Genomic DNA, 16305 nt, shown 5'->3' with positions numbered 1-16305 from the left:
AGCCTTCCAGACTTACATCTCTTATCCCAAATCATCAGCAACAAAGAGATTCTGTCATCACCCCTCTGCAACAAGGATAAGCCTGCAGTGAAGGTAACGCTCTCCATGAACACCTTTTATTATTAACAAGGTTTAGAGCTGATTTTTCCCAGCATTAAGAATTTCTTTCTCTTCCTTTTTCTTGATTATATAACTGAAATGGTTGAACACATTTTCTTCAAAGGCTCCAAAACAGCTGGGCTCTAGCAGAAACAAATAATGCTCTGGGGAATTAGCACAGAAGGGAGCCTGGGGAATTGAAAAAACATTTTAAATTGGGGTCTAAAAGACTGCCCACTTGGAGTGAAGCTGATGGAAATGGTCAGAGATGATGGGAGAGTGATGCCTTTACTACCAGTGACATCCCAAGAGGGGATGTGGGGGGACATGGGACACACTGGGTATGGGGACAATCCTCCTTCCCACCTTTGCCCCACAGGGAGCCTCTGGTTGGGTGGGCAGCCTCTGGTTGGAGGTACTAAACCTGTTGATGATGAGTTATCATTTTATGGTAATTAACTCATGTAGCTCAGAAACTCATCTGGTGTTGCTAATTAACACATTTGTATGAATCTCTGTCCAAAGGGTGGTTGCAGTGGTTGCAAAAATTCAGCCAGTAAAATATTTGGCTTTTTGGGTTGCAAAACATGACAAAGCAGGATTCCTGCCCAGGGTTTGCAGACACAATGTCCCCTGCTCATACCTTGGGCACAGCTCCCCTCTCTGCAGAGTCCCTTCATCTAGGAATGGAAAACATCCATCCAGTATGGAAAACAAATGGTGCCCTCCCTACTCCTCTGTGGAAAGCCTTGGCAGCTCCTCAGGGCACCCACATCATGCCCCAGCAGCCTTTGTCCCCTTTGGAATGGGAGATATGTCTTTGGGCATGTGCTTAAGATTAGGACACCTCCATGGGACACTTGCTTGTACTCCAACCTGGATGCTCAACACTTCATAGCTTTTCTTGGAGTGAAAAGCAAAAGCAAGAAAAGGCAGAGGATGTACCCACCAAGTCATGTGGCAGGGATGAAGGTCTCTAGAGGTTCTCTGGAGACATGCTTAGGTCACAGGTTTTCCTAGCAGCAGTTATTTGACAGTGGTTTCCAGCAGCTCTAGATTGCCAAATGGTAAGTACTGATGGTTAGCATCCTCTATTTGGAAGAGAGGGAACCAATGTGGGAATGTATCCAATACAAAATTACTGCGTGTCTAAAAGCTCTCTCTACATGTAAACCTGGTGGCCCAACCTTGGCTGAGGATATTAGAGCATTTTGACGGCAAGTGGGCGCTGTAAGACAGGACCCAGATGACTCCAGAGGTATCCAGAGGATGCCTGTCCTCGGTGGCACTTTGTCCTTGTAAGATTGGGTTTCTGGAAATAGCCAGAGCAGAGTTGGTGAACATCTCTGTGCCCTTGCAGGTCTCCCCATGAGTGCAGCCCTGCAGGTGACAGCATTCGGGCTTGCTCTTCTCTCAACACTCTTCCTACTCCTGGCCACGTGTACGGATTGCTGGATGGTCAATGCTGATGACAGCTTGGAGGTGAGCAAAGTAGCCACCTTTAAGGTGAGCAAAGCAACCTTCACCCTCAAGGTGAGCAGCTGAGAGTGAGGTGGGTGCCTTGTCATCTATGAGGTTGCAAAATGGCTTCACAGGCTTGGAAAAGGGACATGGTGGGGCAAAGCCACTGCTTTTTAAATTGAATGATTAGGCTATTATAGAGATGGAGCAGGAGAAAACAGAGAGCAGGTATGGGCAGGGAGTCACCAGGACATGTCTAGGTGTAGTGGTGGGAGCCTGAAATCTGCCTTGCTGGGCTGGGAGATCCATGGGAAGCTGGGGGGACCCTGGTGCTTTTTGCATGAGTGGCTTTCTTCTGCTTCCAGGTAAGTCACAAATGCCGGGGCCTTTGGAGGGAGTGTGTCACCAACATGCAGGACGGGGTCAGGACCTGCGACCAATATGACTCAATTCTGGCTGACCACCCAGGTGAGCTGACCTGGCCTGGAGGTGTTTATTAAGGTCACAGCTCAGAGTCTTCTTGAAAGGCAAGAAGGAAAGTGATTTTCATTGCACCAAGCTGCCTGTTGTCAGTCAGCCACACCGGCCTAGGGCTGCTCTTGATCTCCTGCCCGAATAGCCTGGTCTTGGCCGAGACTTGGCAGTTAGACCTGCCATGGGGTCATAAGGCAGGAAAGAAGCTGTGCCACCTCACGACAAACATGCTCCAGCATGTCAAGCCTAGGATTTGCAACCCTCTATGCTGCAGTCAGAGCAAGGACCATTCCCACTGGCCAAGGACTCATGCCCACAGCTCAGGGACAGTCACATCAGCATAGGGATATTTCTTCTGGCCTGCACAGGGCATACCAAGCCCTGCAGAGAGAACCTTTGTGTTGGGTCATGACATGGAACAACACAGATTCAGAGAGTGGAGAAGGAAAGTAGTTGGTATGGACTAAGGGGGACTACCACCTTGCCCTGTGGAGAAGTGAGCTTTGCAGAGCAGTCCCATCACAGCTAGGGATATGATCCATGCCAGCTGTAGTTTTTCACTGGTTTATTGCCATTTGCTGTTTAAAACACCTGCTACACAACTTGGAGGAAAAAACAGTGTGAGCAGCAGTGCCTTCTGCTCAAGAATGGCTTGAGCAGGTGACTATATACCAGGTGCTGATGGGTATACGTTGAGTTGTTTGGTTTCTTGAGCTGGTCTAATCATGGGTTTAAGTCCTTATTAAGTTTCTGATGAGGTTTTTGAGCACCTTCCCTTGGCCCATGGCAGGGATGGAGTTGATGGATTCCAGTGTGATGGCTACTGGTGAGCTGGGTGACTCAAAAAGCACATGGGCAGAAATCTGGAGATCCCTGTTCCTCTGATAATTCATCATTCCTGTTTCTGGTTGTTTTTAACTTCCCTGCCCAGTGAAGATCGTGGTGACACGGACCCTAATGATCACGGCAGATCTTCTGGCTGGCCTGGCTTTGGCTATACTGATCCTTGGGCTTGACTGCATCACCTTCCTCAAGGAAGATCCTTGTGTCAAACTGAAGATGTGCTATGGAGCTGGAATCATACTCTGCGCTGGGAGTGCGTGACTGGGAGAGCTTTGGAGCAGACAGACTTCATGTCCCACAGGGAGCTGGGGAGCATAGTGGGAGCTAGTGGCACCCCCTCAGCGGGGCTTGGGGAGCATGGGGTTTTGTATAGTTCTTTTTAACAAGCCCCATTCCTCCTAGGCGTCCTGGGTCTCATAGGCTCCTTGTGGTATGCAGTGGACGTCTACGTGGAGAGGGCCATGCTGGTGTCACACAATATATTCCTGGGAGTCCACTATGACTTTGGGTGGTCATGCTGGCTGGGGATGGCTGGCTCCATGGGCTGCTTTGTGGCATCTGTCCTGCTGACCTGCTGCCTCTATGCCTGCACAGGTCAGTCTGTCTCATTTCACCCCATCCTATTTCAAGTAGCTTTTTGCCCTGCAGGTATAAGGAGTAAAGGACCAGCTCAGAGGGCACAGAGGCTTCTTGCAGGGCCCAGCCTAACCAAGGGGGACCCCTCTGTGCCCAACCTGTGCCCCTTGGCTGGGAAGGCTACACAAGGCAGAACAGGGCTGAGTGAGGGGCCGCATAAACCCTACAAGGGCATGAAGAGGGTGCAGGGATCCATCCACATCTGTGGGCCTCCAGGTCCTGATGGAGGTGTGCTGATGTTTACTCAAAGCAGTAGCTGTGCTGGAGTTGAATCTCTGTCATCAGCCAAACCCTGAGACAGTGGCTGCAGGGATGTGCTGGTTGAAATACAGCCCTCCCACCAGGGACATTGGGCAGATGATGCCTCCCCAGACATCGTCTCCAATCTTTATGCCTGGTCCCACGGGGTGGAAGTTAACCCTGCTGGCTAAGTTAATTTCTCCTGCCGTGTCCCCATGCTGTGGCAGTCCCAAGTCACCCTGCAAGTGCCGGCCATGACATAACCCAAATTCTTTCCTGGTAGCCCACAGCAGCCGCTGTGATCCTCAGAGGCATCCCCAGCCCCGGGGCCGAACAGCCACCCGGACAGCCACCAGCAAGATGTACGCCATGGATTCCTGTGTGTGATGGCCGCAGCACCTCCTGTACCCAGCCCCGATATGGGACACTCTCCCTGCCAGTCCGACCCCATTAAAGCACTAGCACCTGTACTGAGACATTTCTGCAACTGCTTCCAGGCTCTGATGCAGCCAGCTGACTGCTAAAAGCAAAGGTACTGCAGCAGTCAGCCAGGGAAGGGTTTTTTCCCCACTTCCAGCTAGGTTTCATGAAAATAAATCCCAGAAAGTTATTGCTTTAAGGAAAGATGCCCCTGTTCCCTGGGAAAGCTGACAGGACACTGAGGGCAGAGTAGCTCCTCTGACATTGCTCAGCCCATGCTTTCGGAGAATTCAGTGGGAAGTCTTTTCCACACACAGCAGCACTGACTCCATGTGGCTGGTAGCCCTCCCACACCAGCCCCACTGGAAACCTTCACTCGGCTCAGACTCAGGAAGGCAGGAGGCTTGAGCTCAAAAACTGGGTAAAACCAGGAGTCTGGAATACTTAGTTATCCATGTTTTCATGGGGGATCATGAAGGAACACCGAAGCCATACACACAAGGAGTTGAGTCAGTCTGAAGCCTGATGGAGATGCTCTACCAACAGTGTGGTTTTTAAGTTCACACCAAATGGGAATTCTGTTTTCCAAATGAATTATTATCTTTCAGCATTTGTAAACCATTATGAAAACAAACCAGAACCTGAAACCACCAACTCAATCCCCACCACCCTCAATTACTCAATGCTGGTTGTGGCCTCATTCCCTTCTCACCCCAAGCTAAGCACACAGGCACCACTGCAGCACAGAGAAACCAAGCAGAATCTCCTCGGCACTGTCACCTTGAGAGGAAGAAAGTCAAGCTCCAGGCCCAAGCAGATGGTGCTGCAGGGGCACAGTCAGTCCCCAAAACAGACAGGTGTGAAGACTCACAGTCCCACTCCTGCAGCCCAGCCAGGCTGCAAAGCACCTGCATCCAAAACCCAGAGGTGCTGTGGAGCTGTAAGGGTCTTCTTGAGCCATCTGCCCCCTCTCATCAAGCCAAAAGGCAGCAAAGCTGTTTTTTTAGTGCCGCTTCTCACACTTCTGCAAGATGGAATGTCTGGGGCAAGTCTGTCCCTGTTTCCCAGGACCCCAGGGACCTGGGAAAGGAGAAAATCCAAACACTGAGTGACAGGAAGGAGCAGAGATGAGGTTGTGCTGTCAAACAGCAGTGTCTGGAGGGCAGGATGCTCACAGATGGCACAGCCAGGGGATGAGCACGTGTGAGCATTAGCAGGTGGGGAGAGCAAAGCCTGGAGCACGAGGACTGTTGGCACACCTGGGGTGATTTGGACACTGGAGCCCACATGAAAATTAAGAGCACAGAGCTCACTAGTATGCAGAAGGGTCCCAAAAGCTGCCATTGGATAGTGACCCCCTCCTGCAGGTGCTCTGCAGTGGTTTTAACGGCTGTTGTCAGACCATGGCACAGCTGTGAGCTCCATGCTGAGGGAGCAGCCCCCACTTGGCAGGTTCTCACCAGGGCAGTGGGGTGCAGCCAAAGCCAGTTTTGTCATAAGACACAGGTCCATCATCATCTCCATGCTTCTGTACCCAGCTGGCTCTGCAGTGCACTCAATTGTGCTATAGTACAGCCCCAATGACAAGTTTGGGACTTTTTTGGTATCTAGAACCTGGCACAGGCTGCCCAGGGAAACCATGGCTGACCCATCCCTGGAAGTGTTCAAGGCCAGCCGGGACAGAGATTGGAGCAACCCAATCTGCAAGCTGCAAGTGGAAGGTGTCCCTGCCCCATTGACAGGGTATGGGATGAGGTGAGATTTAAGGTTCCTTATTCCTCCAACCCAAACCAATGTGTGATTTTACCATTTTTGGGGAAGGGTTTCCCCCTTTTTTTTAAGCACCATCACACCAAGTCAGATCTGCAAGTGCTGTATTCCAGCAAGGACACAGCCAAGCTGTACCAGCAAACAGCTCCTGGAAACACACTGGGCTAGCACTAGAAAATCCCACACCTCTGTGCCTGCCCATCATTCTCCAATGACTCAATTGCACCTTTATTGGTTATTTTACTTCATCTTCTCTGCTTTACCCCACCAGCCTGTATGCCTAAAGAGCAAAGCAGTCATTTTTTTCCCAAACTTTCTATGAATACTGAAAACCTTTAAAACACCTAAGCACACATGGTAACTCTTTAAGACCTTTATTAACAGATGCTTGCAGTTTGACTTGAAAAAATCAGGCGTATATTTCATACAAATTAAAAATGAGGTTCTTAAAAATCTCAACGTGACCAGATATGAAACAATTTACAAACTTTTAAAGGTATATTGAGAAAAACCAGGCTTTTAAAAAACGCGTTTATCATTTCCAAAAAGAGAATTCTTTAGGTAAAAATAATAAAAACCCCATGCTGCATAGATAATGCAGATAGTTCTAGTAATCTGGTCAACAGCAAAAAGCAAGCACTTAAGGTCTTCAGTTCCAATTCTTTTGTTCATTTCTTATTGCTGGAATTTCATTTTCTTCTTCATTTCTTGAAGTCTTTTCTTTGATGACTAAACTGAAAAAGATGAAAAGAAAAAAGGCTGATCAGACAAGTGCCATAGGGTTACAGGGGTGCTTTGTGTACCAAGGCTCGCCTGCAACTCAAAAAGTCACCCTAAGATGCCTGTCACAAGCTCACAGCCCAACCCTCACCAGCTACTTCTCCTTGTCAGCCCCACCCCCCACAAAGCACCAGCCACCTTTGCAAAGGAACAACGCCAAGGACTCCAAAGAGTCAGTCAACTTAAACCCACAGGGATCCCTCCCGTCATGGGGAGGGCTGCTTCCACCAGGCTATGCCAACATTCAGCCACCGCTCAAAGCACCGAAACTAAACCAAATATTCTCCAATGCTACCAGACAGCAAGAGGAACCAAGGTGACATTGTCATATTCTTCTGAAGTCTATGTTCTAAGAATTCATCCAGGAGGTTTTGACCACGAAGATGAATACTTGGATACAACAAATGTTCGCCAAAAGTGCACAGAGATCACTGCAGCACAGTCTGGACAGTGAGTGAATGATCCATCCACAAACAGAACATGAAGCAGTAGAGCCCATGCAGATCAAGTCCCCAAGCTCCCACAGTTGGGAGAAGCTGCACCTGCGGCCAATATTGAGCCATCTCCCAGCCCAACTCCTCCAGCCCCTGTCCATCCCATCAATGTGACCACTCAGACTGCTCCCACTACGGCCTAAATGCTTCTTTCACTTTCCTGCCTTCCAAGTAATAAGCAAGGAACAAAACGAACGGGATACACACATGGGTGACAAGAAATGCAGAACTAAGTCCTGGCAATGAAAATATTCCCAAATTAGCAGAACTGTCTCTCAGGAGTCAGCACCAAACAAGCCTCCATCACAAAAAGGTTCCCTTGCAACTAATCCAGCCTCTGGCCCCTGCCCTGCACAAAACCCTTTCAAGTCCACATCTCAGCACTGCCACAACAGCTCCCACATGCTCTGACAAAGCCACCATTTCTACCAGTTTTTCCAGCACTCTGATTAGATAAAAAGCTGCTCCTGAGACACTCCTGCTAATTCTGCATCACCTTTGTAGAAATGGATGCCAAGGTCTCAATGCCACCCACCTCCATGTAGGGACTCAGCTCAGGCACTGATGGAGCTAGGTAAATCCTAGCATGTAAATCCCAGCTTCTCCTGACTACTTTCAAGTCTTTACATTTGCACTGCTTGAATTTCTGGGTGAGCAGAGACTGCTGTACACCTTAACTACCGCACACAGCCAAGATTTTAAGTGTAACAGTATTCCATCAATGACAATTAAAGCTTGTAACTAAGTCCTCCCAATTAGTCAGCATTGTTTCAACAAAGCCTCACAATTCAGTTCTCCAGACACACTCACAGATCAGCATGTGTGAGCAAGAAGAGTCCAAACACTGCAAGGCACAAATAAAAAGCAACAAAAGAAAAAGTCAGCAAATGGCATCCCCAGGCCCCTGGTCACGCACCCGGATGATGGTAGAGATGTTAAGCCGGTATTTACTCAGCCCCGCCCTGCTCAGCCTCGGGAGCGGACGTGTTCTCAGCTGGTGGTTCGGCTGTCTTCGTCTCTTTGCCATCTTGTGGTTTAGGGTTCTCTGGGCGTCTGCGTCGGTAGTTGAAATTACGGCGGTACCGACGTTGAGGTGGCTGCTGACTTTGGGTTTCATCCCCTTGGTTCTCTTTATCTTCTTCATTTCCATCCTCTCTAGGCTGTCTTTGACGAGGAGGACCCCTGAAAGTCAAGCTAGGCTTTAACTATGCAGCACCTGAGCATCACCATGTCCCGGCTCTGTTGCTGAACAAGGCTAAAACCAGCAGCTGATCTGCAGCATACCTGCGAAATCTTGGTCTGTAACCCCGGTACATGTTTTGCCTGACTGGTCTGCCGTCTCCTGCACCCTGGTTGTCAGCACCCTGCAAGACATCAGGCCACAGACCTCCTCAGCCCCAACCAGAAATGTGCTAACTCCACAGCTTGTCACGCTGTGAAAAAGGAGCTGGAAGGTCGTCAGTTCAGTCAAGGTGGACAGCAGTTCTAGGGAAGAGGTGCACACATGATGGAGAATCCTCCACTTAATCAATCATACAAACTGGAACACTCTGGTTTTTAGAAGCTGTAACATGAAGACCTTCAGCTACTTCATTTCACACTATTGCCAAACCTTACCAAAATCATCTGGAGTACCTACAAGAAGTGTCAAAAAGTGCATCCCATCACACTGCTCCAAAGCAACCAAGCCCGTTTAGCATCATATGTCAGGCAAATGTTACCTCCACTATCTCTCCCTGTACGGGAGGGTTGGTGTATTGTGGACGACGCCCGTAGGGCCTACGCATATAGTAAGGTGGGTACCGCCGCCTGCGATAGGGACGGCGTTGCTGGGCTTGGCCTTCTGGGATGTTCTCTCCTCCTTCGTTCTTTTCCCCACTCTCACTGTTCTGGTAGTTCTGCTGATAGTTGCGTGGAGGACCCCTACGACGTGGATATCGTCTGTAATGGTTACGATCTGCTGCGTATTTACTGCCCTGCACTGGAACTCCACCAGGTCCTGTGACATTAGCTGCCTCCGCACCCTAAAGAGTGGAAATAGTATTAGGAAAACAGTCACCATCCCACCAGCTACAGCATAACAGTCTAGTACCGAGCAAAGATTTACGTCCACATTGTGAAGAAATGAAAAACCATTCACCTACTTGGATGTCATCAGGCATCAACTCAAACCACAGGCACCACACCAAAGCCTGCAACCTGAGTTTTCCATGTGCGCTCTGACACCCGAGAGATGTGTTTACCTTTTCTCCCTCAACCACATCAAACTCCACGGTCTCTCCATCTCCTACGCTGCGGAGGTACTTCCTGGGGTTATTCTTCTTTATGGCAGTCTAACAACACAATAGTGCAGGCACAGCATAAGAACACAAAGGAAGACTTTTTTTTATAAATTACTAAATACTCAAGTATCTTTATCTGAGGCGAAAGACCTGTACTTCTGAAAAAGCAATTGAATATTTGGGAGAATCCAGGAAGTCATAAAATGTACCTGTATTATGCTCTGGACTATCTGAAATGTGCAACAGCTTTACCATTAACTGGAAGCACCTGTCTGTTGACTAAAAAGGCAGTTTGAAAACAAAGAGGAAAACTCTCACACCACACACTGGCTAATGCACTCCTATAATCAGTTTAAAATTCAACATCACTATGATAGTTATACATTCCTCTGATGCCTATACACCAATCTATCACAGCCTTTCCAATCACCCTCTTGGATTTCCAGCCCTCCACTATTTCCCACACATCACAGGACACAGCAGCTTCTGTGTTCCATCCTCTGTAAACATAGAAATGGCCAGATATCAAGAGATCTCCTCCTTCAAGGCTTCAAACACCATAGTTTCTACTACAGGCCTAACCAATTAATCCTAAATCTACTCCAGCTGTGTACTGCACAACAAGGATTGGTCTTTTTCAGGTGTCAGCACCAGACAATCCCCTGTATCAGTGGCCACCTGTCAAACAACATTACTAGAACAGACTAAGTTTTCAGTGCTCTGCAGTACTGGATGACATCCTCAACAGACAAGTTAATACTCAATACACACTGTGCTCAGGTATGTCCTGCTTATCAAACACTTTAACTGAAGGGCAATAAAAGTGTAACAACTTTATATGAATACCAGCCACACAATTTCATTAGATTTCTTCTGCCTAAATTCTAAAAAAATCAATGGAAAAACATGCCCACAAGTCTCAGTAACTTTAATGAAAGCCTTATTACAACAGTCAGTCCAACAGCTTTTTGTGACATCTGAGCTATAAAACAGGGATGGAGAAAAGCACACACAGCTAGACTTCTCAAACAACCTGATTTCTTTCTGATTAGAGCCCTATAATGGTTTAATTGTAAAAATATTACACTAAAACAAATCACTACCAAATTTCAGAAACATAGATACCAGCTACATGACAAGTCCTGTAACAGTATCAGTAAGTCAAGGTGACTTACAGGTGGCCCTACTTGCCCATCGGGTCTGAAAGCCTCCCCTCAGAGTATGTATAACCTCTCACAAACCAGTGCCTCCAGAAGGTGGTAATTCACACAAAGAATAAGCATGAAGCTGAGAGATGATGAAAACAAAACACTTTCCAGGCATTGTTTTTCCCTTCCTTTGTGTTAACATCAGCAGCATATCCCTAACTTGAGACAAAAGAATGACCCATGGACTCCTAAATGCCAAAGTAATGCAGGCTCCACTAAGAATTCTTTGTGGGCTGCTTACTAAGGAGATCCTGAGCCAGAAAGGGAAAAAAGCAAATTGCTGATCACAGCCTCTCAATTAGACAAAAACTAAACAAAAGCAAACCTGCTCCATCAAGTAAGACACAGGTGCGGTGTGCAGTCTTGGTCTACATTCCAGAGGCTTACCTATTTGCCATACATTGTATCTAAGGATACATATCAGTTAAATTGAAAAGCCCATTCTAAAATGTTGGTAGACTTTTACTGAAAGCCTAGAGCAATAAAATCTGTAATTCTGCCTAGGAAAAAGAAGTTTCATTGGCACTTTATCCCTAAGTTAAACTAATTTCTCTCCCTGCTGCAAGCTATTAACTTTATTTCCAGATGCTTACTTAACTACTGTATGAATCCACAAGGTGACTGGACTCCAAGCAGTTATCCCCAAGCCCCTACTAGCATGGAGTGCAGTTCTCATCACTGTACAACATCACCCCACTTGGCTGATGTGCAAAACCCCACAGTGCAAGCAGGCTCTTCTTGCAAGGCAACCAAGAATCAGTTGTTTGTGTTCAAGTAACAGTGAAAAGGCAAGGCTCTTCCACAACTTCAATCTACTTAAATGGGTCAGAACAGGCAATTTCTGAGAGAGAATATGTTTCAGTTTCAAGAAAATCTTACCTGATGGACAAACACATCTTCCTTGGTGTCATTCCTGCAAGACAACAGGAAATTGAACTTCATTAATAAAATGCACAGTAAATTAAAAATTCAGTTATTTGGTACAAAGGCAAAATGCAGATCTATCATAACAGGCTTTCAGCATTACTCCTCAACCTGCTCTCAACTAGTTCCTATTAGCTTACTGTATGTAGGAAAGAGATCAGCTTACACAAAGTGCAAAGCACAATCCTGAATGTTCAGTAAGGCACATTCCTCCTCACTGCTGCACATCCCTCTATCCTTCACATCCCATCACCAGAGATGTTTGAACACCTGACAGTGACCACTCACTCCTTCCCAGCAGTGCTCTGTGGGACACTGGCTACTGCAGCTTTTGGAAGCAGCTCTGCCCTTGCCACTGTAGCCTCACTTACATCCCCTCAGCCTCAATGTTTCACTTACCTTAGGAACAGCAACACCAGCTGCCCGTGAAGGCAGCACAGCTGGTCAAGCCTTGGTCTCCCCTCTCAATAAGCAGAAAACAGCTCAGCTCTATATCTATAAGGACCCAAGAGCACCCATCCTTCAGCATGACCCTGGCAGAGCTTTCCCAACTGCCATGAGCCTGAACAACCACAGCTCAGTACCAGCTTCAGTCAGAAGTTTCGTTTCTGCTCTGAAGAGGTACAACAGAGACAACCTTGCGCTGATTAGGGCTGCACAAGCCATCTCCCCACTCCTGAAGCATGGACATCCCACCACACCAACCCACCCTCACCGCAGTGTTAAGTTTCATTACAGCATGGAACAGTCTGAATCAACAGCAAAGTGGCTTTTATTTCCTAGTTAAAGACATAAGCATGCTTGTATGAAAACATGCTCTGAACTGGAGTGCTCATGGCTAGCGGTAACAGAATACTTGCACTGGTTTTTAGTAAGATAAAGCCGGGTGCTCCTTACCCCCAGCTTTAAAAAGTGAGATTTGACAATTCAACTTCTAGAAACTCCATCCAAGCTACAGCTATTCCATCGGACATCATCAGTAAAAATAAGTCCCCTTGTATTTCCTTTTGAAATTGATGCCTACAGACCTCAAAGGTTACTGGGAAAAGGCAACCAAGAGGCAGCCAAGAGCCATCCCAATCTCATCTCCAAAGCCCCAAGAACGCAGCACTCAGAAGCCCTTGCAAAGCCAAAGCTGAAAGACTCTTCAAAACATAATGTCCAAAATGCTGAAAACCTTCACAAGAGAATAGTAACATGCTTCTAGTAAAAATGCTGAGCACCTTCTTTTGTCCTCAGCTGAAAAACAGTGGTAGGAAGTGCTCATCCACAAATGTGGACGCTTTGCACTTTTGTCCAGGTTGAATTTTGGACAACCAGACCAGATACTTGTTTTTAAAATCCATTTGCAAAGCAGTTTCCATTTAAGAGAACATCGGAGTTTTGGCTTGACAACTAACAAGGTCATGCAGAACTCACTGAATCAAGTGAAAAACACGCCAGGTCATTTTTACAGCCTCATGCCACTGGCCACATCACTCCCAATGCTGTTTTCCAGCAAGCACATCTGGAAGCAGCAAGCATGCTGTCATATTGATGATGAAACAACAGGACCATCACTTTTTCAAAGAAAATTTGGAAGGGTACAAGAGAAACACCCATTCTGAAGGCCAAACAAATTATTTAACTGATCTTTGCATTATGCCACTCTTCCATTCACATCTTTTATCCACTAAAATATATTAGAAAAAGGGAAACAGACAAACAGACAAAGAACATGCCAAGTCCAGCAGGGCACCAAATACCATGCCAGACAGTACAGCTCCAGTTATGGCACAGACCAAGCCAGCGGCTTTTTGCACATCCACTTGTTATTTTGTCAAACACAAGAAACAACCATCAAAGACCCAGAATTCAAACTCCTTCCTATTCTGGAACAGAATCACACCTCCAACATTAAGAACACACAGAAAATACCAGAAGTGAGCATGCACCTACACTAAAGCTCATTTCAGTTCCATAGCCTCATTTTATCTGAAAGCAGACCTGGCTAAAGCAGAGCCATGTAAGGGCAGGAGCTCCTGCACAGCTTCCCTGCAGCCAAGCAAAGATTCCAGAGCTGAGGAAATGTCCTCCCCTTCAGTTACCAGGCTCTAATCTTTTGATAATAAGAGATCATGCTGGGTTTCTCATTACAAATGGCAACCTCAGGGATTAAACAGCTGCCAAAGTAATGACTAGGGAAGCTACTCGGATGTCTCAACTAGCTGCTGCTGCTTCCTTGCTTGACTGACATCACAGAACATTTTCACTGCTGAGGAACAGGAAAAGCCTTCCCTCGAGGTGGGGTTTGTGGCTGGGACTAGGGAGGCGTTTCCAAGGCCAGAGACACGACAGCTCTCAGCACTGGTGACTCCTTAAGACTGGGAGCTGAAGCATGGCATGATGAACAATGCAAACTGGGCAGACTGGGAAGCAAGTTTGTAAAGCTGCAGACACAAAACCAATTCAGGAGCTTGACAGAAAATTTAGACTGGCTCATAAAGTAATAGGCAGTTAAAAAAGGAAGTGTTTAAACCAAACATAGATAAAAGTGCCAATAATAACACTATACTTGCTTGCCTAAAGAGGAATTTTCCAGTATGCAGCCTCATTCTGAGACTATGAAGCTTAAGTACCATGAATTAAGGGAAAAAGCTCTGGCAACACTCCGGGGAGGTCCCCTCAACCTATGGGGCCAAGAATTACCCATTTTTAAGAAACTTGTTTGCAGAGCACTTCCTCTCCTTGACAGGCCTACTTCAGGTACTTAAGAAGTCCCAAAGCATTCCAATTATTCTTTCACATCAACTACTGTCATAAAAAGAATCTTCTAGGCACTTGGCTCATGAGACCAGTCCACACACTTGAGTGTGGCTGTAGACAGTGTGAACTGTGCTCCTTTTGCTCATTTTCCCACATGTTGAGGGCGTATTCATTAGAGTGTGTTTTAATTACCAAATGCTAAAATCAATTTTTGCTTGCATTGACTGAACTTCACGCAGCAGTTGAAACAAATACTGTGTGTGCTGACAGCCAATGTACTTTTGTATCCTTAAGGAGAAAAAAAACCCCCAAACACCATAAAAGGATGGACTATAATGTAAGACACATCGCCGTGGAAACAGACTCGCTTCGAGAGCACAGCTCTTGCCTAGGTTAAAGGACTCAAAAGCCAACCAGGCGAGCCCCGAGCAGGTCTGAAACCCCGGGGTGGAGAAAGGGCGCATCTCACCAGCTCCTTCTACCAAGTAGGCCGAGAAGCGGCCAAGGCGCCGCCTGTCACCCGCGCGACACAAGCGCCGCGCCCCCCTCCCCGGGGCTCCCCGTGACAAGGCCTGCGCGTCTGTGCGCTCACCTGTTGATGAAGCCGTAACCGTTCCTCACGTTGAACCATTTCACTGTTCCCAAAACCTTCGTTGCTGCGGGAAGGGGCAGAGTGAAGAGGGGAAGGAGGGGAGGGAGCGGCGCGTCAGGGGCACGTGGCGGGGCGCGCGCACAAAGGCCCCGCGTGGCGGACATCTTGCGCCGCCCCGCCCCCACCCGGCACGCGGGGCCGGCGGCGCGCGGGGAGGCGCGGGAGAGGGGGGTGACTAACGGCCGCCGCGCGCGCGAGCGAGCGGACGAGGACACGAGCCGGGGGCGGGGAGGGGGCGCGCACCGCCCTTCGGGGGGGAAGGGAGCGCGCGCCACCCTCAGCCATGGCGGGGGAGGGGCAGGGGATCGGGGCTTCCCACCCCACTCCAGGACCCCAGGCTGCCCTCACCGATGACCTTCTTGTCCCCGCCAGCGGGAGGCGCCGCCGAGGCCAGGCCGCTGCCCCCGTTCCCGGTCCCACCGTTTGGCTTGGAGTCGGCGGGGGCGGCGGGGGCCGCCGCGGGGACGGGGGCGGCGGGCGGCTGGGTCTCGGCCTCGCTGCTCATGGCGGCGGCTGTTCGGTGCGGACGGTGGTGGTGACTGCTGTTTGCGCCGCCTCCCGCGGTGTGATGGTGACTGAGGCCGGCCGTGGGGGGGGCTGCTCCCTGCTCCGGGCTCGCTGAGCTCCGCTCTCCGCTCCCGATACCGATCGAACTGGCCACAATGGCGGCGCGCACCGGCTAGCCACCCCGCGCGCCCCGCCCGCACGCGCCGCAATTCGCCACCCGGTCCGCCCGTTAAACGGAGAGCGACCCCATTGGCCTTTCTCCAACCCGCCACCGCCCCCCGCCGAAAACCTATTGGCGGCGACACCTGCCTTTCCTCAAGAGCGCGCGCCCATTGGTTGCATCGCCCGCGGCTGCCAAGCTAGCTTTTCTCACCGGCCGACCCGGGGTCCCCGCCCCCGCCCCTGATTGGCCGTTCCGGCCGCCGCTCCCGCCCTCAACGGGCACGAACGGGGAAATGCGCGCGACCATGTGGCGGCGGCTCCTGTCCTATGCCGCCCCCCGATCCCGCTTCCGCTCGCTGCAAAGACCCAGGGCAGAGCGATCCTGCGGGCGGCTCCAGTCCTAGCGCTCCGGGGGCGTCCATTCCCATTAGTGATTGCCAGAAAGGGCCTGGGAGCGTTAAATTCCAGCGGAAAATGACGGATTTGGAGCCGAGTCAGAGCTCCCCAATCCACGTGCAGTTACAGCACTGAGCTGACCCGCGGGGAATCAGCTTTTCCCTAAGCATCCCGTGCTTCCCTTCCCGGCGGGGCAGGGGCAGCTCTTCACC

General features: G+C 49.1%; 2 protein-coding genes across 4 annotated transcripts; one reads left to right on the top strand and one right to left on the bottom strand.

Moving 5' to 3' along the window:
• Window positions 1-1467: 1467 nt before the first annotated feature.
• On the top strand, window positions 1468-3809 carry LOC311162175 (claudin-16-like; the record flags this gene model as incomplete). The annotated part of the gene is made up of 4 exons (XM_084220382.1): window positions 1468-1581; window positions 1926-2028; window positions 2966-3130; window positions 3280-3809. The coding sequence occupies 4 exons, from the start codon at window positions 1468-1470 to the stop codon at window positions 3807-3809; spliced, it is 912 nt and encodes a 303-aa protein (XP_084076508.1).
• Window positions 3810-6301: 2492 nt separating this feature from the next.
• On the bottom strand, window positions 6302-15694 carry YBX1 (Y-box binding protein 1). Of its 3 annotated transcripts, none has more exons than XM_084220438.1 (8): window positions 15377-15694; window positions 14969-15032; window positions 11587-11620; window positions 9461-9550; window positions 8939-9241; window positions 8502-8581; window positions 8134-8411; window positions 6302-6677 (listed from the first exon to the last, which is right to left on the bottom strand). In XM_084220438.1, exons 1-7 carry the CDS (start codon window positions 15531-15533, stop codon window positions 8165-8167), a joined length of 975 nt encoding a protein of 324 aa, XP_084076564.1. In that variant the 5' UTR covers window positions 15534-15694; the 3' UTR covers window positions 6302-6677; window positions 8134-8164. The 3 variants fall into 3 exon arrangements, with proteins under 3 accessions (XP_084076564.1, XP_084076565.1, XP_084076566.1); XM_084220439.1 differs by having other exon boundaries at window positions 6302-6672; XM_084220440.1 differs by having other exon boundaries at window positions 8134-8399; window positions 15377-15623.
• Window positions 15695-16305: the final 611 nt, after the last annotated feature.

Source organism: Fringilla coelebs (genome assembly GCF_963513975.1).
Source record: "Fringilla coelebs genome assembly, chromosome: 22".
NCBI classification, from domain to species: Eukaryota; Metazoa; Chordata; class Aves; order Passeriformes; family Fringillidae; genus Fringilla; species Fringilla coelebs.
The sequence above is the reverse complement of the archived record's forward strand: the minus strand, read 5'-3'. Positions and strand labels throughout refer to the sequence as shown.

What these genes read in the sequence shown, in the direction of transcription:
- YBX1 (XM_084220438.1), bottom strand. Translation starts at nt 15,533, where the DNA reads ATGAGCAGCGAGGCCGAGACCCAGCCGCCCGCCGCCCCCGTCCCCGCG. An exon ending in CGGGGACAAGAAGGTCATCG is followed by an intron (nt 15,033 to 15,376) that starts GTGAGGGCAGCC and finishes CCCTTCCCGCAG; the next exon opens with CAACGAAGGTTTTGGGAACA. An exon ending in ATGTGGTTGAGGGAGAAAAG is followed by an intron (nt 9,242 to 9,460) that starts GTAAACACATCT and finishes TCCACTCTTTAG; the next exon opens with GGTGCGGAGGCAGCTAATGT.